The 26466-nt window shown below is 39.4% G+C and overlaps 1 protein-coding gene across 2 annotated transcripts in view; it reads left to right on the top strand.

Annotated features, from left to right (window-relative positions):
- Positions 1–26466, top strand: part of gucy1b2 (guanylate cyclase 1, soluble, beta 2) — a 112756-nt gene that overhangs the window by 44696 nt on the left and 41594 nt on the right. For both annotated transcript variants that reach the window (XM_035408230.1, XM_035408231.1), the window contains exons 8-11: positions 1875–1978; positions 14918–15134; positions 16569–16889; positions 17154–17302. In XM_035408230.1, the coding sequence (XP_035264121.1) occupies positions 1875–1978; positions 14918–15134; positions 16569–16889; positions 17154–17302 (791 nt within the window). The remainder of the gene's footprint in view (positions 1–1874; positions 1979–14917; positions 15135–16568; positions 16890–17153; positions 17303–26466) is intronic.

Raw genomic sequence — 26466 nt, 5'->3', positions numbered from 1 at the left:
TATATGGTTTCTTTGAATACAAGATAAAGATGAAAAATAAATAAGAATGTCAGTTCAAAACAATAAATATTGTTATTACTGTTTTCTTATCACCCCTTAGAAAGAAGTATTGCTGCAATCAATTTTACCATTGTCACTTTAAAAAAAATTAATCTGCCTTTATACGTTGTTGTGTTGCCTAGTAAATCTAATCATTGTTACAGTTATTACTGTATGACTTATGCTAGCTATACAGTATATTCAGTTAGCTAACGTTAGCTACAACCCAGTCATATAAAGTTGTAGAAAGTCGAAGATTTGCAAAGTGTTATGACCCCATGCATAAGTTTGTGGTACATTTGTCACTATTGTGTGTGTTTCTTCTTTCCGGTTGTCATCTGATTGGCCGTTTCCATTTCCAGTTACTCGGCTTGAAAAAGCTACCAATTGCCACCTACCAGTGGAGACTAGCTCTTCAAACTCGTGGTTGGTGTTTGACTTCGCATATTCGACCCTATCCTTGTTTGACTCTGATTCCCGCCTAGCCCTTCAGCATTCTTTTCTCATAAGATCTTGTGTATGACCACTGATTCGTTCCTATCAACTCCGATTCTTGCCTTAGCCTTTCTAGTTAGTTTGCCTCATGATTTTGTGTTTCTGACCATTCGCTCTTGTATTCGATTCCAATTCTCGCCTAGTCCTTCTGCTTTGATTGCTGATTGGATTTTGTGTTTGACCGTACGCTCGTTTTTGACCTCTACTCACATTTTTCTGTCTGCTCACCGTATAGTGTGTTCCCAGCTGGACTAAAAATCCTTCCATCGGGACACAGCTTTGTTATTTTTGCATTGTTATTTTTCCTTTATTGTTTTTGAAGCTACTCTAGGTGGATTTAACACTCCATAGGGAGTACGCTATTCAAGCTTTTAGTTTCTGACTATCAGCTAACTGTCCGAAGTTCAGCGTTCAAAGCCGCCCCATACCCAGTAACCTTCAAAGACTAGCAAGCAACCAGTTATATTTGGATAGGGAGTTACTAGTCACTTTGCAGTACATTTCCCTACCCATTTCCCTTATTATTTACCCTGTTATGGTCAGACCCTTGACCAGGTCTTAACAGAATTCACTTACCTAGTGTTAGTGATGTTATAAGATGTTTGAAGCTGAATCAACTGCCAGGGAAGAATTGAATGTCGATGAAACTGACAGTGTGAGGAGAGTGACAGTGAGCCAGAAATAGGCTACAGAGGAAGAGCAAAAAATAGTTATCTTTTGGCTATTGATACAGTGGTTTTGTGTACAGCTGTTTCAATGTGTTATGCCATCTACGTCAAGAAGAGTCTGTTACTAGTTTTAACTTGCCTCGTGTCTTACTCCAATACCCCTGTTAGCCAATACTCCCAAATGCAGTAGGCCTATACTATCTATGAGAGCACAATGGAAAATTCGTTTCATATTACTTAATTTATTTGAAGTAATAAAATCCACTTTAGATCAATATTTTGTGTCAGATTATTGATCAATTTCTTTTGTAGGGTAATTAGCTGTGTAATATGCAGGATTATCCATTCCAAGGTGGTCAGCTATCGGAAAATAATTACCTTTACGGGGGCAAGTTCTTCACCTTGGCATTTCTCGATAGCTGCAAAGCCTTGCTGTATTTTAATTTTTCACCATAATGAAGGCTCTCCGTGCCTTCATTATGGTGTTTTTTTTAAACATAAATCACATCTTTATCACAAATTAGTGACACTTTCTATCAGAGGTAAGTGGCAACCATTAATCTTATATATTGTTTATATCGTTTTGAATTTAGATAAAGATAACATATTGGGTATTTGCTTTAAAATTTTCACAATTTTCATGTTTTGTCTTTTTTCTTTCTTTTTTCCAAGGTAATTTTATGACCTCTTTCACCCCAAGTTACCCAGAGAAGCTATGGATTGATGAGCAGGCATTCTGCAATGTTTTCCCTTTTCACATTGTCTTTGATAAAAATGTAAGTCTTCATGCTATCATAACACCAGGTACCAAAAGATTATCAACTGGAATGATGATGTTATCTAGGATGTGCAACTTTTACTGATAGGAAATGCAGAAGACATCTAAACAAACACATACAAAACATCAAAATACAAAAATGCCAAGTTACTCATGCTAATTTCCCCATGGGGATCATGAAGTATTCAATCTGTCTATCAATCTACAATATCTATTTTATAATCTGTATTTAAGGTGAAAATATACAAGAACTTGCAACCAAGTGAAAGATTAAGTTTTCATCAGCTGTTTAAAATATTCATTAAAATTATATCTTCTTCTAAGAGGCATTTTTTGTTATTTGACACCAGTTATTTAAATGACCAGATTCTCTTCAGATGGTAAGATGAAAAACACAGGGTGAAGTTACATGAAATCATGTAAGAAACATTGAGTTGCATTGCTTTGGAATAGAGCTTGTTTAATTTGTGCATACTAAGGTAGCCAAAATTGTTTGTTGTAACTTGACCTCATTTTTATATCAATACTTTTACCAGCAGGCCTAGATTTAGCTAATTTTATTAAATGGGTACATTTAAAAATCTACATGGTGTAGTTTGCATATATTCTGGGCCTTGCTAATCACCAGTTAGTTGAAACTGTAAACTAATTATGTAGACATCCTGTGTAATGGTCTCTGACAGTGTTACAATTGTCAGCAAGGTGAGGTTTAATTCAAATATGTTTAAATTACCGAACCCAGCAGTTTTAACCGTTAACACTCTTGTTGATGTCCGGTACTCTGAATACTGAACAGTTAAACAGTTAAAACACCTCACTTCCCCAACATGTAAATGATACTTATTTGATTTCATTTGGTAATTATTATCAAAGATATCAATAATGAACTAAATCACCATAAACCTTTATCAAAATATACCACTCACAACCAGATGAAAATGAAGAAATTAAGAAATCTTATTAAGTTACAACAACTATATTCACGTCTAATCTGAAGACAAGGTTCAACTACCTTAAAACAACGGTTTTGTAACAAGGCCTTCTCTCTCAACAAGATGCGAGAAAATTTAAGTAATATTGACTGGGTGAAACTTCTTAACTGCAAGACTGTGAATGAAAAGTGGGGGTAGGTTCAAAAGGGTTATTCTTGAAGTGCATTGTAAATTCCTTTCCAAAGGTAAAGAAGAGTAAGTTGAAGAAGAGCTCTCCCCAGTGGATGAACAAAGCCATATGGGAGGGTTTGAGAAAAACAAAAAACTGAATAAAATATATAAAAATGACAGCATCGAGAGTAATAAGGCTGAATATTGCAATATGTATGCTAAGGTTAAAAAAGAACTACTAGAAGCCAAGAGGCTCTTTGAAAGGCAAATTGCCCAAGATGCAAAAAATAATACTAAACATTTCTTTCAATACTGTAGTAGGACAAGAAAAGGCAAAGAGGATATAAGGTGCATCAGGAATGAAGAAGGAGCATTGCGTTCTAAGAATAAAGATATTGCTGATGGCTTGAATAGTTATTTCGTTGAGAGTGTTACTAGAGAAGAGGTTACAATAAACTGGAAGGCATATTCAGTACTCAGGCAGCCGGTCCTGATGGCATATACTCAAGAGTACTCAAAGAATTAGAGATCATTTTTAAACCACTGGCAGGTAGACCACCCTTTGAAACTGGAGAAATACCTGAGGACTGGAAACAAGGTAACATAGTACCAATATAAAAGAAAGGGACAGTACTGATCCAGGGAACTACAGGCCTGTCAGTTTAAGATGCTTAACCTCTTCAAGCTTAGTAAAAGGAGACTCGGGGGTGATTTGATTGTTGATCCCCTTCATGAATTTAAAATCCTCAAAGTGAACTACATGAGATTCTTCAGGTTGAGTTCTGTTAGTAGAACAAGGGGACATAAATGGAAATTAGCAAAAGGTAAATTCCATACAGACAGTTTTTTCATGCAGAGATAGTCAATGTGTGGAATAGCCTGCCAGGTCACATAGTAGAGGCATAAACTCAGAGGATTTTCCAGACTAGGCTTGATACAGTGTTATATACTATCTAGTCTGTAGGTAATCAGAGCACTAATTTAGTTACGAAAATGGTGAGCATTGTTGGGCTGAATGGCCTGTTCTCGTCAGTATGTTATGTTATGTAATAAACAAAGGTGACAGACATGGACAGTCACACAAGAAATGAATGAGAGAAGATACTAAACCACAGCTTTTGTCCCAAAGTAAATCAAAAGGCAAAAACCAAAAGACAGTGGAGTATTCCAAACTTAAAGTTACAATCTATTTTCGTTTCATTCTCTTTGGCGGTACCAATGGCGAGAAGCGGTAATTGCAGGTCTGTTTTTTTCGACCTCACTTCCCATAGATCCAACCAGTGTCGCCTGTGTGACGTCAGTCAGTTGGCACCTGGGCCACGTCAACTATAACACTTACTGAATAAAAAATGGTTGTTATAAAAGTAACGTTATGTACATACTCATTCATTGTCTAACATTAGGCTAACTTAAGCTGTCTTTACACTGCCGAGCCGGGTTAAAATGCTGTAGCAACCTGGGGATGATCAATTTCCACAAACATTCTTTATCCACCTTTTGCCCGGTATGAACATTTTTACACTGCAGAGAAGAATTCACAGGATTCGCTGTGGCTCGTGCAATTATGTATCTCGTGCACAACAAACAGTCTTTTTCGTGAATGTTTTTTTTGTAATATTTTTGAAACAACTGCCTTGCAAAATGTTACCCCTGGTGTTTCTGGTTTTGCTGGCTAAACTGTTCGAGAATAAAGCTGAGCTGGGTGTTAAATTAGCAGTCATAACAAGAAGAATAAAACAAAAACAAAGGAGATTTCATCAAAAGAGGGAATCAAGGCTGAAGGAACATATGAGGAAGCGTAATAAAATAATAACGCTAATCCATACTGCCATATTCTTTTATTTAGTCTTCTCCGACTTGACATCTTTACACAGAAATCAGACCCGGCTCTGCTCCACCTATACCCCAGCTTTATTCCGATCAATATATTGATGAACTTGATAGCAATGTAAATAACGGTAACGTTAAGGCCAGTTCAGATCAATGATTCGCAACGAGACAGAACGTTTACAATCAGACGTCTTGGAAGTTTGCAAGTTGCATCCAGTCTCGTTGCGAATCATTGATCTGAACTGGCCTTTAGTTAGCTACATTGCAACGTTGCAACAAGGTAGCATTGCATTCGAGAGACGGTTTGCGAGGTCGGTACTGGTCGGTAGCGTGCGCAACGTTGTCTAAACTAATGTTGCCTTTCTTGACATGGTCCGGTAGTAGCGTTAGCTGTGCAAATAGCTATGTAATTTAGTAACGTTACATTGTCATCAAATGTAATATGAAATCTACATCAACAAATAATATGACCTCTCATGTTACACAAAAACCTTTTAGGGTTCCATAACCCCCCCCCACTTTCTCTGTTATTGTAATGCTAGCAGACACCGTAAAAAACAGTACGCCGCTCCCACACAAGTGAGTTGAAGAGCGAGCCTGTTGCGTTAGTTCTGCCTACCCTCTCTGGCGGAACAACCACTGATGGGTGACGTAAAACGCATGCGCCGCTATAGCGGAACTATGCGCCGCTTTTTCCCGGGAATGTCGCCACAGACACCCAGTTCTTTAATCATAAAGGTTTATAATAATAATATAAATTAATATAATAATAGGCTCAATCACCACTGTGTCACATAATTCGACAATAGATAGTGACTTACCAGACATTTATTTTAATGAAAATCTTCAAGATTATTATTTTAACTACTGAAAAAAAGGAGGGGGCAGTGGCATGGACACCCTCTCTGACACACACACACATGCAGACACACAGATTCACACCTCAGATGTAACCCCCCAGTTCCTGCCCTGTCTTATCTCCAGGCTATGCTGGCCGAGCACTTTTAAGCTTCCTATGGCTGAGAACAGCCAGATGGTGAATTACATGTCGGACACAATATAAGCCCATATTCTGTTATAATGACCTTAAGTGGGTATATCATAAAATTTCTCAGAGTAAATCAACTTATCAACATATTTTGTATGCATATGGCCTGCGCATTGCTTTTCACCAGTTAGTTAAATAGTGCTAATATATATTCCTATGTGCACTAATGACCTTTAGGCATCATATCTCCTTTGTTGGTATAGTAAAAATGATTATTTAGTATGTATACAGTCTGGACCTTGTTGTCATCACCAATCCAGAAAAAATGATGGACTAATCATGGCAAAGTCTCATGTAACCCACTCCCTTAATATTCGTCATTTATCGCATATGCAATTATAATGATATTAATTACTGTGGTAAAACATTTTCATGCTGGGTGTCCTCTTTGTCTGAGCCTGGTTTCATACAAATTTGGTGTATGTGTGGACTAACTGGTGCATCTTGAAATCGCATCTGTTAGTTGCAGCAGTACAGTAAAATATATTATTGTCCTTTTGGAGTATTAAATGCTGGGAGAAAAGAATACTTTTACTTTAAAATGTTTATATTATTGACCGACTACAGTATTTCATTTTCAAAATGGCTGATGAAGAGTACTCCACATTGTCTATCCTGACATTGTGCTTACCGAAGTATCACTATACTCGGTGTAGTCACACACAGATTTGACAAGCAAATTGCTTGACAGCAGTTCCACAGTGGCGAAGCAGTGGTGGGACGTCGACATCCCTATTGTTAAAATGAGTTAAAAAGTGCCACCACTTGCCAAAAAATTTGTTATATTTAGTTGCACTGCAGGGCAATAAAAAGTGCTAATAGCCCAAACTATTGTTTACAACCTTCACTGCGTCACAGCTATGGAACACAGCTTCTGTATTTTAACAAGCAGGACAGAGAAGAGGTGGTGCAGTGGGTAGCACTTTTAACTTACAGCAAGAAAGTTCTGGGTTCGAATCCTTGGCCTTTCGGTGTGGAGTTTTCATGTTCTCCCCGTGTCCGTGTGGGTTACCTCTGGATACTCCTGTTTCCTCCCACAGTCCAAAGCCTAAATTGCCCATAGGTTTGAGTGTGAGAGTGAATAATGTGTGTGCCCAGCAATAGATTGGCGGCCTGTCCAGGGTGTATTCCTGCCTCTCGCCCAATGCTCGCTGGGAAATGCTTCAGCACCCCCTGCGACCCTACCCAGAACAAGCGGGTATAGATAATGGATGGATGGATGAATAGAGGAGCACATGACCTGCTATCGAGGAGAGAATGGGTTTCTTGTGGAAAAATAGATGTGTATCATTGTAAAATATTGGTTTTACAGTATTTTATTTTCATATTGCACAGTCTGTTCTTTGTGTAGCAACAAAGTCATAGGTTAGCTGTTCATTTTACGCATGAAACCTTTGAACTATATCCACTCTCTTTGTTTCAGTTTAGATATTACCGCAATATAAAAATGAAATTGAGTTAGTGTGCGCTGGCTATCCTTAAATCTTAGTTAGCTATGATTGCAGCCAAAAAGGCTAGCCTATTATGTTGGTGCTAATATCAGACGAACTGTGGATGAAATATTTAACTTATGCAGGCAGGGCGCAGTGCTTGCTAGCAAGATTCAGTTGTTTATGTGGGTAGGAAAAGCCACGATAGGTCCGAGAGATTGTCAATAAGTCTAGCCCTGGAGAGTTTATGCTGCCAAGAATGTAGGCCTTGAGCAAATGAATGATAAACACTGCAGTCCACAAGTCCCTGCTCAGAGACGGTTGCTATATTCTACTTCCTCCGACATCTAGCTCTGACATTGTGTGTTTTAGTTAAAACTTAGTTAGCTAGCTAGCTTGCTGCAAGTTAGAAAACTTCTGTAGCTAGGTGGTTAAAAACTGCCGTTGGGGAACTCACAAAACTGACATGGATTACTCTGGAGGGGAGGGGGTCATTTTTATTCCATTCCCCAAGCTGAAAAAATCTTGGAAAAGTGTCTGTTGTGGATTAAACTTGGACACATGCAGTCAATACCATAGACAGATACAGCCACAGTAGGGGTTGAATCATTTAGTGGCAGCTGGCAGGCGCCAGTGGCGGCTGCAGTGGTTGCCGGGTTTTTCTGCCAGTTAGCTTCACCCAGCAGGTAGTCTGGTGGGTGCCAGTGGCAGTTTTACGGGTAGTTGGTGGAGTGGCAGCTAGTCTGGCGGGTGTCAGTGGCAGTTTTACTGGCAGCTTGTGGAATGGCAGCTTTTAGTGGCAGCTGCCAGACTAAAGTGGTGGCTCCAGTCGCTGTTGTGTTTTCCTGCCAGATTTTTTAGTTGCAGCTGGCAGGAGCTAGTGACGACTTTGTGAAAAAGATGCACAAGAAGCTTCCATGTGATGTAATATGTTAAGTTCATTTAACGATTTTTATCATTTCCAATTATTTCAGCCCTGTAAAATGGTTCCATCTTAGAAGAAATGTAGGCTGAATAGGAAAAGTTGTCTAATAATTAACAGCAGGCTGTAGCTACTATTGCGTTACCGTGTTTGTGATTACAACATGAAAAGCATTTATTTTATCAAACCATCTAGCTATCTGGCTAAGTGTTTGTCATGTGTTGGTCATGTTGGTTATCCAACAACATCATCTTGTGATTGTCTTGTGGTTAATAAATTAAACCGGAATGAGAACTGCATTTTTGACAGTCATAGGCTACATTATCTTTCCAAAGTGAAGCAATGGAGTGTTTTCCCTTGCCTGTTGTGGCAGCTTTACCCCATAAGATGGAGCCAGAGGTTTGCTACGTCACATGCGTCATTGTCTGTGTGGCAATGCACGGAAGTCTGGAGTTTCTGATCGGTCCCTTCAGTAGCCTACCAAATAAATTGTCTACCAGAGCATGTTACGTTAGTAGCCATCGACAACTTTTGTGATTGGTATGATGTGCTGACTGCCTCGTCATTTCTGCGGGCAACTGTCACTGTTTGGCTACTATGGGGAGTTGCAAAGCTGGCAAAAGATTCATCCTTAGAGGCTACTATTTTTTGTGTGATATCAGAATACAGAGAAACACGAAATTGCTATAGTTCTATATTAAGACTTCATTAGAATTTGCATAAATTTATCACTGTCAGACGCTGTGACACACCCCTGAGTGGACAGAAGAGCTGGACACAGGGAGATAGATGAATTCTGGTTTTCACTGGCAATTTATTTTTGTATGTATAGAAGGAGAGAGAGCAGTTTACCATACGTGAAAAATAAATCAATGGAAAAGGCTTCTCCTATCCCTCTCACAGGTTCTAGGTAAAAATAAAAAAAATTTAACAAAGGCAAAATAAATTAACAAAAACCAACAGCTTTTCAGCCCACTTCACATTTATTCATGCACGCTCACGAACGCACACTTCTAAACCCTGGACTGATCCGTAATGTTATTCAGGTATGTGTATCTACTTAACCAGTAGACATGGTCCTCTGATTTCCTCAATTCTCTCTCACAAACTGAGCCCTGCCACTCCTCTGCCGCCAGAATGCAGCCGGGGTGCATTCGGCTAGGCTGATACCACCCCCTCCCGGGAAAAGAAATTAGCACAAGTGTTTGCAGACACTAGCCGACGGATTAGTTGGAAATTAAACGACTGGATGGCCAGATACCACCGGGTAATCTTGGAGTTGGTGTCCTTCATTCTGTGCAGCCATTGGAGGGGGGCATGATCAGAATAAAGGACAAAGGGCTTTCCCAAGAGGTAGTACCACAGCCCATTTAATGGCGAGACCATCCTTTTCAATGGTACTGTACCGACTCTCCCTAAGCCTACGGCTGATGTAGAGCACCGGTTGCTCCTCCCCATCCATCTCCTGGGACAACACTGCCCCCAGTCCTCTATCTGAGGCATCGGCCTGCAAGAGAAAAGGTTTATAAAAGTAATCAAAAAAGGCTAATCAAAAAAGGACCGCTACACAAGCATGCTTTAATCTTCAGAAATTCCGCCTGGCACTGCTTTGTCCACTGGGCCCGATTGGGAGCTCCCTTTTGAGTGAAGTCGGTCAATGGACTCACAAGACTAGAGAAGTCTGGAATAAACCTGCAATAATAGTTGCTAATCCGAAGAATGACCTCAATTGTTTTTTAGACTTTGGTCAGGGACAAGCAGCTATAGCAGCGATTTTATCCAGTAACGGGCTGACTCGTCCCCACCCCAAGAGGAATCCCAGATACTGCACCTCCCTCCTCCCAATTGCACACATCCCAGGGCTTGTCATGAGCCCCGCCCTATGCAACGTCTTCAGGACGGCCCGCAAATGCTGCATATGCCTCGGCCAATTGTTACTGTGGATGATAATGTCATCCAAATATGCTGCAGCATATGCAGCATGTGGTCTTAATAGCCAGTTCATCAGTCGCTGGAAGGTAGTGGGTGCCCCATGCAAACCAAATGGAAGAGTGACAAATTGGTGTAAATTGAGTGGAGAAAGCTGATTTTTCTTTGACGCTGGAGACAAGGGAATCTGCCAGTAGCCTTTGGTTAAATCCAGTGTCGAAAAAAAATGAGCAGTGCCTAACGATCCAGCGGCTCGTCCACCCGAGGCATAGGAAAATTTCTAAACTGTGTTTAGCTGCGTTTCGGTAATCCACGCAGAAACAAACCGCCCCACCTGGCTTAGGAACAAGCACGATGGGGCTACACCAATCGCTGTGAGATTCCTTAGTTACTCCCACGTCTAGCATTTTGCCAAATTCCTCCTGAACCAAATTCTTTTAATGTTCAGGCAGTCGATGCGGACAACTTTTTACTACAGTGCCTAGGGGGGGGAATTATGTGGTGTTCGATAAGATTCGTTCTTCCTGGTAGGGGTGAAAACATATCAAACTGTTGCTGCTATTGAGCTACCTCTTTCTGCTGCTCCGGAGTCAGATGGCTATCAACTGAGACCGGGTGATCTTTGTTCAAATTAGGAATTTCCGGTCCCAACTCGTCTGACATGACTTCTTGGTGTACCAAGCGGAGCAGGATTTACCTCTCTACACAGATTGAGATGGTAGATCTGACGTGACCCACCCCTATCAGACCGAATAACTTCATAATCTACATCCCCAATTCACCGTGTGACCTCAAAAGGTCCTTGCCACTTAGCAATTAATTTAGATGCAGATGACGGGAGTAACACCAGGACTTGTCACTCGCTTTAAATGTTCGCAACTGAACTCCCATATTTGTATTTCCGTCTTTGTCCTTCTTGAGCCTGGAGCAAATGCGCATGTGTAATTTGACCCAGTGAATGTAGCTTTGCTTGCAGGTCCAGAAAGAACTTTGTTTTTACGATGGCTTGGACTCTCCTCTCAAGTTTTCTTTAACTGGTCCAAAATACCATGGGGCCTTCGCCCGTGCAACAATTCAATTCAATACATTGATTGAACATTTCCTGTGATCACTGTCTAAATGTGGTTGTTCTGCATAGGATTCTGGGGAAGCTGGAATTCTTGAATAGTGGCAGGTGCTATATTATTTTGGATTTACATCATATTTTTAGTAATGGTTCCTCAACGTAAATTGGCCATTATTTATTTAAATATGTATGAGATTGAAAACCATGTCTTGGTCAGGTGCATTTTTCATTAGTCTTGCCAAGCGATGTGCACTGGAATTGTATGCATATCCTCTTTAGCACAGATGAACATTTCCCAGGGCAAAATGAAAAGCAAATTCTGTTATGGTTCATGTAACAGTTCTCTCGCTCTAATGCATTAGTTCATGGAACCTTACTGATAAGTGCTACCACAGTGTAGTATCTTTTTCCTTTACATCTTTTTAGGAATAGCTACAATGTATAAGCACTGACAGAAAACTATCATTAAATATAAAGGAATAGTTTTCCTCTATCAGAAATACCTAACAATTTCCCAACTATAGTGACTGATGTGTGGGTTAACATATGATCATGTAAATTTTGAGATTTCACAGTCAACATCAAATTTTATTTATCAGAATTCCAGTGGGTCAAATGTTCTCACACACCAAGTTGACTGTCTCTTTAAACACTCTGGAAGATTCCAGAAATTGATGTAATAACTTTTTAGAAGCTTCTGATTGGCCAATTGTCGTAATTAGGAGCTAATTGGCACCTGTGGCTCTATTTAAGGGCCTACCTTTAGAGCCACTGCATTTTTGTCCTTGATACCATGGGAAAACTCAGCAAAGCAAGCAACTCAGCAAAGACCTCAGAAAATAAATTGTGGACCTCCACAAGTCTGGTTCCTCCTCCAATTTCTAAACAAATGAAGGTACCACAAGCATCTGTACAAATATGCAAATATAAAAATCTTGGGACCACACAGACACTGCATCGTTCAGGAAGGAGGCACAAATTAATTCCCAGGGCTGAATTAACTTTGGTCCGAAAGGTTCAACTGAATCCCAAGACAACAACAAAAGAACTGGTGAAGGAGTTGGAGGCATTAGGTACCAAAGTATCTACATCCACAATTAAAATAATCCTACATCGCCATGGCCTGAAAGGCTGTCGAGCAAAGAAGAATTGAATTGTTTGGCCATAATGATCAGCGCTATGTATGGAGGAAAAACGGTGAGGCTTTTAATCCGAAGAACACCATCCCAACTGTGAAGCATGGGGGTGGCAGCATCAGGTGTTTTGCTGGAAAAGGGACTGGCGCACTTCAGAAAATATGTGGCATCATGAGGAAGGAGGATTATCTAGAAATACTGAAGCATATCTCCAAAGCTGTAACAAAATGGCTTAAAGACAACTAAGTGAAAATACTAGAGTGGCCATCACAAAACCCTGACCTGAATCCCATAGAAAATTTGTGGACTGAAAAAATTGAGTTTGAATGCCTTTAGCCTAGGTGTATGTAAATTTTTGGCCTCAACTGTATATTCATAATTTAGGAAAAATTAAGTGCCCCAAATGCAATTGTCTAGGCAAAAAAGCAAAAATTTTGCTCTTTTTTATTTTGCAATGACATACTGAGAGATTACAAATATACAGCAGGTTAAACTATACATGTCCTGGATCAAAAACTCCTTGACCAAAAGTGTGTCAAATCTAAGGGTAGATAAGCAGAACTACTAAAGGTTTATGAATCAAAAAGTAAGAAGAGTACCCAGTGTCTCCAAATCTATCCAAAATGTCTAAATTATGCATTGCTGTAAATCAGAACATAATCATGTATTTCATTACAAATCAACTGTTTTGACTCAATAAACTCACTGTTGCATCATTTTCAAGTGGGAATTACAAGCTTCCCATCAGTACAGTGGCTTAAAATATCTAGGGGTCCTGAAACATATCCAAAATCTGTCAAAAAATGAATAAAATGCTTTTTGTCCATTATAAAGCACATACATGTGCCCCTTATGAAGGTTTAAGGTGAAACATTGATATCAGATTAAAAAAAATAATGCAAAAACATTATCACACTACGTGGTACAGTACCTACATGTGTAATCATTAACTGTCATATGTTTTTCTGTACTCTACATTATGTGATGCTTTCTTGTACGGGGGTGGGACGGCATTAAAACAGTATTCAACCGTCCACCATGTTTTGGCAATGTTCCAGTTGAGGTCACATCCAGTGTATTAAACAAAAATACTACTTAGCAAACCGACAAGCACTTACGTTACTGTGTGAAATATCATCATTATAAAATACCTATTTAAAGACACTCAATTTAAAAAATAATGTATATAACGGAAATATTTTCAGCAGCAACACTTACATTTGGACAATGAAATCTTATCGGTGTTCAGTAGATAGAGACAGGGACAGAATGAATGCTGTCGTTCCCCACTTCTAACTTAGAAAATAGTATATCAGCTAGGTCTATCAGCAAACATATGCCTTAGCCATGCTCAGAATTTCTAAAGAATAATCATATTTTCCAAGAAATGAAAAAAGTCATTGATAAAATTTTGCCAGGTGCAGTGTCTTTTACTGCTGCCACAAACTGAATGTGTAATGCAGCTATAATGAGACAAAACCTTTGGTTACACTGAGCTATAAAACGATATTCCAAAAGTAAAATTAGACATTATATAGATATTATACATTGTATAGATATTATACATTGTTAGAAAGCTTATTCTGTCACCTATTGGATTGATTAATTGTCGATCAAGTCAGATTGTACTACAAAGGATGACAACACTTGAGGTTTTACGCATGGGTTTTTTGGAAGGTACCCAGGCATCACAAATGAGCGTTTATTTCACAAAAGGATTTTCCAAGACAATATATGACTACTCTGTCTTGAAAGGAACATCTCTACGCGTAAAACCAATGGTAAGGTTTTGTATTTATTCCATATTTAGTCGCAAATATTGACAGTAGAATGACATGGTATCATTTTTGAAAAATTTGTCGTTTATTTCAGTTTTCAGTGAGCAGAATTTTTCACAGCTGTACTGGCATACCTTCGGCTATTGTTGGCTTTATCTTGTTGCTACGACGGAATACAAATTTTTAGTCGTAAAAGAATGTTTTCATGCATGTCCAGACAGACACTATTGTCCAGTGTGTCATGCATGGGGGGTGTACTTACAGATGAGACTGCAGGGAAGGGATGTTTGGTAAATGTGCAACCAGCGCGACAATGGTGGCGCTGCGAAACTCCATATTCGGCATAGTCGTCCTGAATCGTCTACTAATAAAGCTGTTTTCAACTCATAATTTGGTTGCAGGAGCACAGGATGTCTGAATTAAGTAATCTAGGCACGCCGGCGTGCCGACCACTAGGGGCTTTGCGTGAAGTGGTTAAGGGCTGTGGTCATTGTAGTTATTTCAGTTAGAAACCTTGAAAAGTGCCAAATTCTCAGAATGGGGCATGCATCCCAAGGCACCAACTCAGCAGGATGGCATACCTGCTATCCCAATATAACAGTTCAGAACCATTAACTTATTCACAAATGTGGTCACCCACAAATCCGGCCCCGTACTGCACAGCCATGTTAAGGAGGTTTTGTTGTGTTGCTCAGCTGAAGGTGAAACAGACGGGAGTGAACATCCAGAAGTTTGTCCCGGGGTTGCAGACTATGGATATCAAGCTGGATGAGTACTTCAGGATCGTTCACCCTCAGATAACCTTCAACATTGACAGCATCAGGAAGTTCATCAACAGCCAGTTTGTGCTGAAGACACGACGTGAGATGGTCCCACAGTCCTCCCAAAGCAAGTCCTTGCTCAAACTGAGAGGTATGTGCAAATTTCACTCACACCTTCAGTTCAGTCTGTTACTTCTACTAGTGTAAAACACTCAACCGGTATATGGGGCCTGCCATTTGCAAATGAACATACCCATCTCATTGGATCATGTTACTGTGGACCTGTGAAACTGTCTGATATGTTGGCAAGTACTTACATTTTGTGGGTTTTTGTTACTGCGAATAAAGCTTTCAAGTACATTTTACTGTGTACGTATGTCTGCATGTTCCTAATGTATACTCTAGTACACAATCTTATAGACTGTTTGAATCTTTTAGTCACAGAAGGCATGTTGTATTAACTAATGGTTAAAGTTTACATGACAACCAAGTATATTTTTGCTCAAGTATGTTAAGAAATAAATTAATTGAAATGTCAAGTATCTTCTTTAAAGTATACTAAAGCATAAGTTAAAGTTGAATGATTTAAAAATACACAAACTTCTATTTACTTTTCAAAAAGTGTATTTTAAGAGGATATGTCACGGGTCGATGTTTGGTAAACCCAAATGCAGACTCAAACAGCAGAGTTGCAAAACTTCCGTAGGAGATATTTAGTGCAACTGTACACAATACAGCAGGTAGTCTCGTAGTCAAAATCAAAGTCTAAAAACAGGCGAAGGTCAAAAACGGGAAATCAACAAAGCAAAGACGGCAGGCAGAAATCAGTAGTCGGGAAACAGGCAAGATCAAGTGCAAGACAAACTGACAGGAGAAAACCACTGGAAAAGCACTGTAAACAGAGGCACAATCTGGCACCGAATAGCAGGGGGAACAGAGAATATATACTATGTGAACCAGGTGAGTGAAATTGAGAGATAACTGAACAGAGCGTGAGAATGCAAACAGGGAACAGGTGAATTAAATGAGAGCGATTAACCAGTGCATGAGAATGTGGCCAGAACAGGTGAGAGTGATCAGCTCAGGGGCGAGAGATTTAGAGGAAACCACGCCCATACTACAAACCGAATCAAAGATCGTGCAGGAGAGAAACAGATAATCAACTAGAAAGTGAAGTGACAACAGAAACATAACACAATACATGAAATGAAAAACAAGCTTTTTGTATTCGTTAACTACTTCAAGTATGCTATTGATCCACTTAAGTATACTTGTTTTTTGCTTGGGGCCATAGAATAGGTACACATACTTTTTCACATCATTATACCTCTGATATTCTTTGTTCTCGATTTCTGTGAATGACTATTCATGTAAATTCAAATTTGAATGTCATTCAAAGCATCAAAGTTTAGCCGTGTGATGACTCTACTCGAGTATCTAAGACTGTGCCAAGATGGTCTTGAAAACTGCTTCTCCTACATGACTTGGCAGACTATCACGTCATTTTACTGAGATGTTTGATCTTATATTCTGTCAAGATAATTGTGCCCTTCAAAGAAAGTGGTGTGATTTGTGATTCCTTTAGGGCAGATGGTGTGGATGGAGTCTCTGGGGTGCATGATATATCTGTGTTCACCCAAACTACGCAGCCTGGAGGAGATGCAGGAAAGGGGCCTGCACATTGCGGACATCGCACAGCATGACACTACACGTGACCTAATACTGCTCAACCAGCAGCGTTTGGCAGAGATTGAGTTGTCCAATCAGCTAGAGCGCAAGAAGGAGGAGCTAAGAATTCTCTCCCGCAACTTAGAGGTGGAAAAGAAGAAGACAGAGACATTGCTCTATGCCATGCTCCCTCATCATGTGGCCAACCAGCTCAAGGAGGGCAAGAAGGTGGAATCAGGTACAGCATCCCCTGGTAGCAGTTTCCTCAAACAGGGGTTCTCAAAATGTTGTGTCTAAAATGGCCACTCTGTGGCTGAGTTGCTCTAAACAACAATTAAAGGGTGAACTCTTGATACTTTTTTAGAACACCTACTTCAGTGCAGTGGCAATTGCAAATAGAAGCATTATATTGTGGATCTTTATAATAGATACAGCCCTTTAATATGATGTGAAGATTTTATAATTATAATGATCTCAGTATTACCAATCTCTCCATCTACAGGCGAGTTCAAGGTGTGCACCATCCTGTTCAGTGATGTAGTGACCTTCACCAATATCTGTGCAGCCTGTGAACCAATCCAGATCGTAAACATGCTCAACTTGATGTACTCTAAATTTGACCGGCTGACCAGTGTTCATGATGTGTACAAGGTAAGGCTGAGCAAGTACAAGCTGGGATCTGGATTCAGTTTGAACAGGTAAACTGACTTACCAATCATCATCACGTATCACTCGCTTCACTGCCTTGAATTTATGTGAGTAATTCAAAATTAGTGCGCTTATTAAAGCTAAATCTTTGTGATTTTATGCAGACTACGGTTCTAGAAAATGGAAAATAGTTGGTATAAATACATATAAAAGGAAATATATTATGCTGTTGGGGAAGTGTGGATCAGTTTAAAATGGCAAGTTCTGAATCCAGTTTTAACAGCTAACACCCTCACATGTTTGGGCCTCAAAATGCAGAACACAAGTGCATCAACAGTTAAAAATCCTCACTTATCCAGCATATAAAACAGATTTTAAGACATTTGTTAATTGACCGTTAGCAAAATAACCTGCCCTTCTTAGTGACTGTTGCTATATACAGCAAAAGAAGATGGAGTCAGCTTCGATCATCCGCTTGAGTGAATTACCGGAAAAAAAAAAATTACAAATGGTTTTTGGAAGTAAAATCCAGTATCTTTGAAAAGAAGTTAGGCTTGATACAATTGTAAATAATGTATAAACAGGAAAAACATCAAACTGTAGAAAGAGAGAAATCTGATTATGCATCATTTTAACAGGGCTGTTTGTCATATTGTAGAAGTCAAACTCCTTATCTACATCCACAGGGCTGGGGAAGGTTTCATGAAGTCTTCCATTGATTAAGTGCTGGAAATGATTATCTGCCATTAGCTACCAAATAGCGATTGGAATAGCAATGCTATTGCAAGGTTTGCATAAAAGTAGCCCAAGAAGCACTCACTAATGTTAGCCATGCTTCTACAGTTAGTTTGACCTAACAGTGTAGCATAAATGCCCTGTTGTGGGAACCTACTTAGCGTGTGCAATATCTACCTTATCCGGCAGCTGTATTTATACATACAGCTGGATCGAGAAGTGGCATTGCCCACCCAAATTTCTTCTCTGCCCACCCAATTGGTCAACTTTATTCTGCGTCATTTGAATCTGTCAATCACGTTTATTTCATTCGCCCCGTCAGAATTTCCTGATTTCTGATTTGCTGGTTGGACAGAATAAATAACGAAGATGCCTTAACTCCGATATCATTCTGCGGAGCATTTGTAGTCGCCTGTGACAGTGGAGGAGGAATATGAGCTCATTGTTATTAAAGCTTATTCTTGTTAAAATGTATCTTGTTGCTGTAGTTTGTTGTAGTGTTGTGTTGAATAAGGATCTTTGCTGGTAGTTGTTTAGTTTACTAGATAAATAGCTAGCTAGCTAACGTTACTGTTAGCTAGCAAGCACACTAGAACAGTATTTAACATTTGACAGTTTGCTAATGTTGATATCAGCGCTCAGTATAAATAAAGTTTTGTTCTACCCCCAGAAGTCAGTATTTTGAGGCTCAAGTAAGTGCTAGTGCTCACACTCTGATAGTTTTCTATTAAATTCTCTCTATTCCTCATGTGCAAATAATTTTGAATAATTTTGGGTGCAACTGTATGTAGAGTGGTAATGTTTAATAATAGACAAATCAGTCGTACATTAAAACTAGGAAAACAGCTCAACACTGTAGTATAGCCCACTGTGTGAAAAGGTGCCCACCCAAAATTTGTAATTGCCCCCCCAATCTGAGCAGTCTAGATCCGGGCCTGTTTATACTTCCTTTCATATCTATCTTATCTTTTCTTATTTTAGTTTATTATTTCTTATGTTCCTTTACTAAGTTTTAATGTCTTTTGTAGTACTGTGCAGACAAGCAGTGGGAAATGCCTAAAAATGAGAGCAGTTGTATAACATTTAACTTGCACAAAAATAAATAAAAAAAATTAATTCATGATTCAACTAATTAAAAAATCAAGCACTTAAAGGGACATTTCACTTTGGTATAGCACAAGCAATTTTTTGGAGCTTACCCCATTCTAATTTCATAGCATGAATGTTGGCAACATCAGCTGTACCTGTTAACCGTTAACGGCATCATATTTCCTCCCAGTTGTCTGGCACCCAATTCATTCACTTTCGGGATCTCACCGAAAGGAATAGGTTTAAGCACAAACTAACTACAAAAAAGTTTTGTTACCTTGACTAATCAACATATCTTTGAGCAAGATAACATATTTGCATGGGTGCGTGCCCTGAAAAATCAAACTGCTGTTTGTATACAGTGTAGCCCATCTGAAATGAGTTTCTGTGATTTATAGCTAACCTAAACCTCAAAACAGTTTATCAGCTCAAAAACAAAATCTTATTCATCTGTTAACCTCTGTAGTTAGTTTGTGCAATAAAATGATTAATTTAAAATGATCTATTATAGGTTATAACTGAGTGAGACATGAAAACGAAATTCACATATTGAATTCACATTGTAGGCTATCATGCTACCGTGGATAAACTGACAATAAATTAACTCAAACCAAGATATATAAGGAAAGGGGTTTTAATGATATTATTAAAACAACAACAAAAGACCACTGACACTGTAGGTAAAGCACTAACACAGCATGATGAATAAAATGTGCTTGAATGAAATTCTAAGCTCCAATAAAATTGCAAATGCATACATTCCAGTTGGTTCACCTCGCAGTACAATTTGGCACATTACTTTGTTCACATGGTCAATGCATCTGTTGCAGAATTCTGTGGTCAGAGCTCCCCCCTCCCCCACCAGACTATAGGGAGGATGTTGACTGTCTACCGTGGTAGGAACAACAGAATTTCTTTGATGACTCAAAACACAAGCTCCATTTCAAACACTGGCTGAATTAAAAATTGCTACTCATAGCCTACACATATGACAGAGTGCATTGTGTGAGCGAAGCTGAATATCATAATGAGTGGTAGCCTATAGATTGTACTGCTCAGCACAAAAGCCGACAGTCTGTGATCCCTGGCTTACACACAGAAAATCACAGCTACAAAAACATTTTGCACAATCATTCGCAATGAAACATTTTTCAATGGGAAATAAGCATTTTTGCATAGTCCATTCCTGTACATGTTAGTGAAATTCAAAGAACAAGATATACCTATAAATTTTATTTGTATAGCGCTTTGTACAGAGAACTGTCACAAAGACACTTCACAGAGTAGCAAGGCAAGAGACAGAGCAAACACCAGGCCTGCACCCCCAAATAGCAAGTACATAAGAAAAAAAACTACCAGTGGGGAAAAACCCCTCAAACAGCAACGAGAAAAAACTCTCCAATGGGAAGAAATTTCAAGAGGAACCCGGCTATAGAGGGGGAGCCCATCCTCCACTGGCCAGGCAGGTGTAAAGTGGCAGACAGCAAATAAAATGGGTTAAGCAGGTTACAGCTGAGGTGAAAGCTAAGAGGAACAATAGAAGAACAAATGGTATAGTTCAGAATAGTGCAGTTTAGAGGGGCCAGATGATGGATCTGGAGCTCCAGACAGCATCAAGACATGGGCTTGACCATGGACAGGACTGGAGCAATCCTGTGGATTCAGGCCGAGGAAACAGGCTGGAGTGGTCTTTGAACTCAGGGTAAGATAAAGGGCAGGAGCCCCATGGAAAGAGAAACAGAGAAGGTAAGGTTAAGGCCAGCTTGATATGACACATAGGCTATGCTATTCCACAAATGAAAGTAAAGATTTTAGGTTTATCCAAAAAAAAAAACATATTTTCAGTGTACGCTATGGCTATTCAAACTCAATTTTTAAAACATCAAAGACCTCTTTGATATGGGTAAAACCAAATGCATGTGAACAGGCCCATTCATAAAGCGCAATCAAACTGGGAGCATTGAGGACACCAGCCTAAAATAGGCCTACATACACCGATCAGCCACAACATTAAAACCACTCGCATAATATTGTGTAGGTCCCACTCGTGCCACCAAAACAGCTCTGACCCATCGAGAGTTTTTAAAATCATGTAGAAATAATTCACCCTCTAACAATATCTTAGCTTTTTATAGCCCTGTAGCAACCAGTAATGTAATAAACTACCAATAGTGTAATAACTCCCAATAATATAATCCATTTAAAAAATTTTATGTAATAAAAACCAATAATGTAATAAGTAGTAGTAGGAGTAGTAGTAGTGTACTTTATTGATCCCCGGGGGGAATTTGCACTGTTGCAGCATCAAAGACAGCAAAGTAACACAATCAGATACAAATTTACAGTAGATAAAAATATATGCAGAAATCCAAATATACCAGAGGACACCTTCAGAGGTGGAGTCCATGCCTCAACGAGTCAGAGCTGTTTTGGCGGCACAAGGGGGACCTACATAATATTAGGTAGGTGGTTTTAATGTTGTGGCTGATCGGTGTAGTTACGAATGTGGTTGGGTTGGAACACTCTTATATAACATTAATTTCTGGGAAACCTGCAGGCTATGTGTACCCACCTTGCTGGCAGGTCACAGAACTCCAAGAATCACTTGTCTTTCTTCAGAGCCAGTGGTTACTGTCCATCTGAGTTACACCTCCAATTGCTCATTTGAAAAACGAAAGGAACTTGTGTTGTACTGGGTGAATGGAGATCTTCAATTTCACTTGCTTTCTTGCAAATATTGGAGCATATAAAAATGTATTAGAAATTGTTTCTATGGATTCCTGCAAGAAGCTCTTTGGTTCGAATCCAGGCCTGGACCTTTTTAACCCCTTAGCGCACAAGCCAAGTTTTGCCAATCCTTGCCCATTTAGGGGGTACCCTATTTAAAGCTTTATAACTCTAGATGTGAACACCACAGAGACTTGAAAAATGGCTTAAATGAAGCAAGACATTTGTACAATTTACAATACTAACGCAGATTAATTTAGATTCATAATTTTGGAAGAAATAAAGTGCGACAAATGCAATTGTTTTGACAAAAAATCAAAAACAAATTAGCACTTTTTAAGTTTGCAGTGAAATACTGAGAGATTGCATATATACAGCAGGTTAAACTATACATGTGCTAGATCAAAAACTTCTTGACCACTAGTTCATAAAATCTAAGGGTGGATATGTAGAACTACTATAGATGTATGAAGCAAAAACTAAGCAGTGTACCCAGCGCCTCCAAATCTATCCAAAATGTCTAAATTATGCATTGCTGTAAATCACAACACATTCATGTATTTCACTACAAATCAACTGTTTTGACTCAAGAAAATCACTGTTGCATAATTTTCAAGTGGGAATTAAAAGCTTTCAGTCAGTAGTCAGTGGTCTAAAATATCTAGGGGTCCAGAAACATATCCAAAACCGCTTCAAAATTGTCCATTGTAAAGCATATAAATGAACCCCTTATTAAGGTTTAAGATGAAACATTGCTATCAGATTAAAAAAAATAATGCAAAAATATTGTCACACAATGCGGTACAGTATCTAAATGTGTAATAATTAACTCTTGTGTGTATTTCTATACTCTGTACTCTCGTATGTTTTCTTGTATGGGGATGGAACGACATGAAAACAATTTTCAACCGTCCACCACGTTTTGGCAATATTCCAGCTCTCGCATCATCACTGTTGCATGTTTCACAAAAACTATTACACTACCATCTAACGCTTACATTACAGTGTGAAATATCCACATTATATAACACCACTAACCTATTTAAAGAGACTCAATTTCAAATATAACGTATATAACCGAAATATTTTGAGCAATAATACTTGCATAGCAATGATGAAATCTCATACATGTTCAGTAGATGGAGACAGACAGTATCAATGATACTGTTCTATTCGCTTCTGTTTTGCTCCAGAAAACGATGCCAGCTAGGTCTATCAGGAAACATATGTCATATATGGCTTAGCTATGTCAAGAAGTCCTCAATAATAATAGTATTTCCAAGAAATTACAAAATATTGTTGACCACGTTTCGTTAGGTTCAGCGTTTTTTTTTTTTTGCCAACGTAGAGTGAATGCGATGCTAAGAATATTTTCTGTTACGCTGACCTATAAAACGCTATTCCAAAAGAAGAATTAGACATGTTATACATCGTTAGAAAGCTTATACTCTCACCTACTGAATAAATGAATTGTCAATCAACCCAGACTGTACTAAAAGGGCGACGACGCCGTAAACAACAGGTGTGGTATTACCCACAGCTATTTTGGAAGATACCCAGGCGTCACAAATGCGCGTATATTTCCCAAAAGGATTGTCCAAGACAATATATGACCAGGCAGTCTCAAAAGGGACATCTCTAAACGTAAAACCAACAGTAAGGTTGTATATTTATTCAATATTTAGTCCCAGATATTGACTGTAGAATGACATGGTATCATTAAAAACTTTTTCTCGTTTATTTCGTTATTCAGTGAGCAGCGTTTTCACTGCTGTATAGGCATATCTTTGGGCTATTGTCAGGTTTATCTTGTTGCTATGACGGAATATGATTTTTTTAGTGGTGAAAGAATATTTCTATGAATGCCAAGATAGACAATATTGTCCATTATGTCAAGGGTGTGGGGTGCTTTGTAGATGAGACTGCAGGGAGGGGGTGTGTGTTAAATGAACGACCAGAGCGACAACAGTAAGGCTGCGAAACTTAGTTTTCGGCATAGTTGTCGTGTATCGTCTACTAATGAAAGTAAAACAACGCGTTTCTGTTTTTAACTCACACTTTGGTTGCTGTAGCACCGAATGTTTGAGTTTAGTAATCTCCGCACACCGGCGTGCCGATCACTATGGGCTTCGCGCAAAGACGTTAAGCTGCTTCCCATCTTAAAATATGCCAATGTGCAGGCCTGTTATCCCAAACTTCCTGGTACCTTTTTTGGTACCTTTCTGGAGGAGTATCAGAATTTTGTTCTTACAATAGGCATGTGTTACTGGTTGCCAGCTTCAGACAGTAGTGTGAATTCAGTCCTCTTTGGAAACATATAAAACAAGCTTGTCATAAAGGTGAGACTATTCTGGGTGACTTCAATTACCCAGCCATTACTTTGGAATTGGTGAAAAGACAAGGAAAAAGTGAGGAAGAATATGCAGATGTTATAAATGACCTTTTTTTGGCACAGTGTGTCAGTCAGCCTACAAGAGTGAAATCAATTCTGGATTTGGTGCTATGTAATGATCCCAACAAAATTGTTTTCATAGAGGTAATCGAGGCACTTGGGCTTAGCGATAATTCTGCAGTTACACTACCGGTCAAAAGTTTTAGAACACCTTCATTTTTCCAGTTTTATTGAAATTTAAGCAGTTCAAGTCCAGTGAATGGCCTGAAATGGTACCAAAGGTAAGCGGTGAACTGCAAGAGGTTAAAAAATAAAAATTTAGGTTACCAAAAACTGAAGAATAATGTAAATTTCAAAGTTATAAAAAAGGTCTTTTTCAGGGAACAAGTGGCAGGTTAACAACTTACAGCTTTTCTGAAGCAATGGAAGTGAATTAAGCCTTGAAAGTTGATGCAAACATTACATTACATTACATTATAGGCATTTAGCTGACGCTCTTATCCAGAGCGACTTACAACAGTGTAACCAAACTCAGGATCAAGTCCACTTAAGTCCATTGAATAAAATGCAGATAAAAAGCCTTTACTATAGTAGCATACAGTAAGGAGAAACAAGATAGTCTGAACCAAAAAATTTTTTTTTTTTTTTTTTTTTTTTAATAGTTATGGGAGAGGGTTTAGGGAAGAGGAGAGAGGTATACAGAGAAGAGGTGCGTCTTGAGTTTCCGTTTGAAGGTGCTCAGACACTCTGCTGTTCTGACCTCCACTGGAAGATCGTTCCACCATCGTGGGGCCAGAACTGCAAAGAGTCGAGACCTTGTTGCTGCTCGTGTAGGGGGAGGAATCAGCCGCCCTGTAGTAGCCGATCGGAGCGATCTGGCCGGCTTGTAGGGTCTGATCATCTTCTGCAGATAACCAGGAGCTGACCCCTTGACTGCTTGGAAAGCAAGCACCAGTGTCTTAAAACCGGATGCGAGCTTGCACTGGTAGCCAGTGGAGGGAGATGAGGAGGGGAGTGACGTGGGAGTCACGAGGGAGGTTGTAAACCAGACGTGCTGCTGCATTCTGGATGAGCTGAAGGGGTCTGGTGGCTGATGCTGGGAGGCCAGCCAGGAGGGAGTTGCAGTAGTCCAGACGTGACAGTATCATGGCCTGGACCAGGAGCTGTGTGGAATAATTGGTGAGGAGTGGTCTTATTCTGCGGATATTGTACAGGATGAACCTGCACGACCGGGTGGTTGCCGCGATATTCTCAGAGAGTGCCAGCCTGTTGTCCAGCACAACTCCAAGATTTCGGGCACTCTGCGAAGGGTGTAGGGGAGTGACTCCTAAAGAAATGGGCAGATGAGAAGTGGGAGAGGTAAGAGAAGGATTCTACAGAAACAATTCCTACAGGTGTCCCAACTTCTGCTGATTACTTATACACCCTCTGTCTGTATAAAATTAGTGTTGGAACAGTCTGTGTTACTACACCCTCTGAAGCATTATTTGGACAATATTGCAATGCAAGAAGTAGGATATTGCTATCATAATGGTGAGAAAAAGGCAATTAACAAAGGAAGAAACACAGACCATTATAACCCTTAAAAGTGTAGGGCTTTTCTTTAGAGAAATTGCAAAGAATGCCAATGGGTCAGTGAGTACAGTTTCCTACACCATCAAAAGGCACTTATAAACTGGAGACACTCTGACAGGAAGCGGTCCGGCAGACCCAAAGCCACAACAGAATCAGAAGACAAGTTTCTGAGAGTCAACATCTTGCGTGATAGGCATGACAGTAACACAGAATGTTTGAATTGAGCAATCTACACACACCGACATGCCGGGGGTTAAGACTAGGAATTGGAGGACATTCAGTTGAGGCCAAAAGTTTACATAGACCGAGGCTAAAGACATTCAAACTCAATTTTTCACAGTTCCATGTTACCATTACATTTCCTGTGTTAAGTCAATTAGGGTATCTACTTTATTTCCATTAGAGTTCATTTCAAAATAATAGCTAAGAGACAGATTTATTTAAGCTTTTATGTATATCAGATTTTCAGTGGGTCAACATTTTACATACACTTTGTTCCTGACAGAACTGGTGTGACTCAGTCAGGTTTGTGGACCTCCTTGCTCGGACATGCTTTTTCAGTTTAGTCCACAACTTTTCTATGGGATTCAGGTCAGGGCTTTGTGATGGCCACTCAAATACTTTCACTTTGTTGTCTCGAAACCATTTT

This window comes from Anguilla anguilla, chromosome 3, assembly GCF_013347855.1.
Source record: "Anguilla anguilla isolate fAngAng1 chromosome 3, fAngAng1.pri, whole genome shotgun sequence".
NCBI lineage: Eukaryota > Metazoa > Chordata > Actinopteri > Anguilliformes > Anguillidae > Anguilla > Anguilla anguilla.
This window is presented reverse-complemented; position numbering and strand designations above follow the sequence as displayed.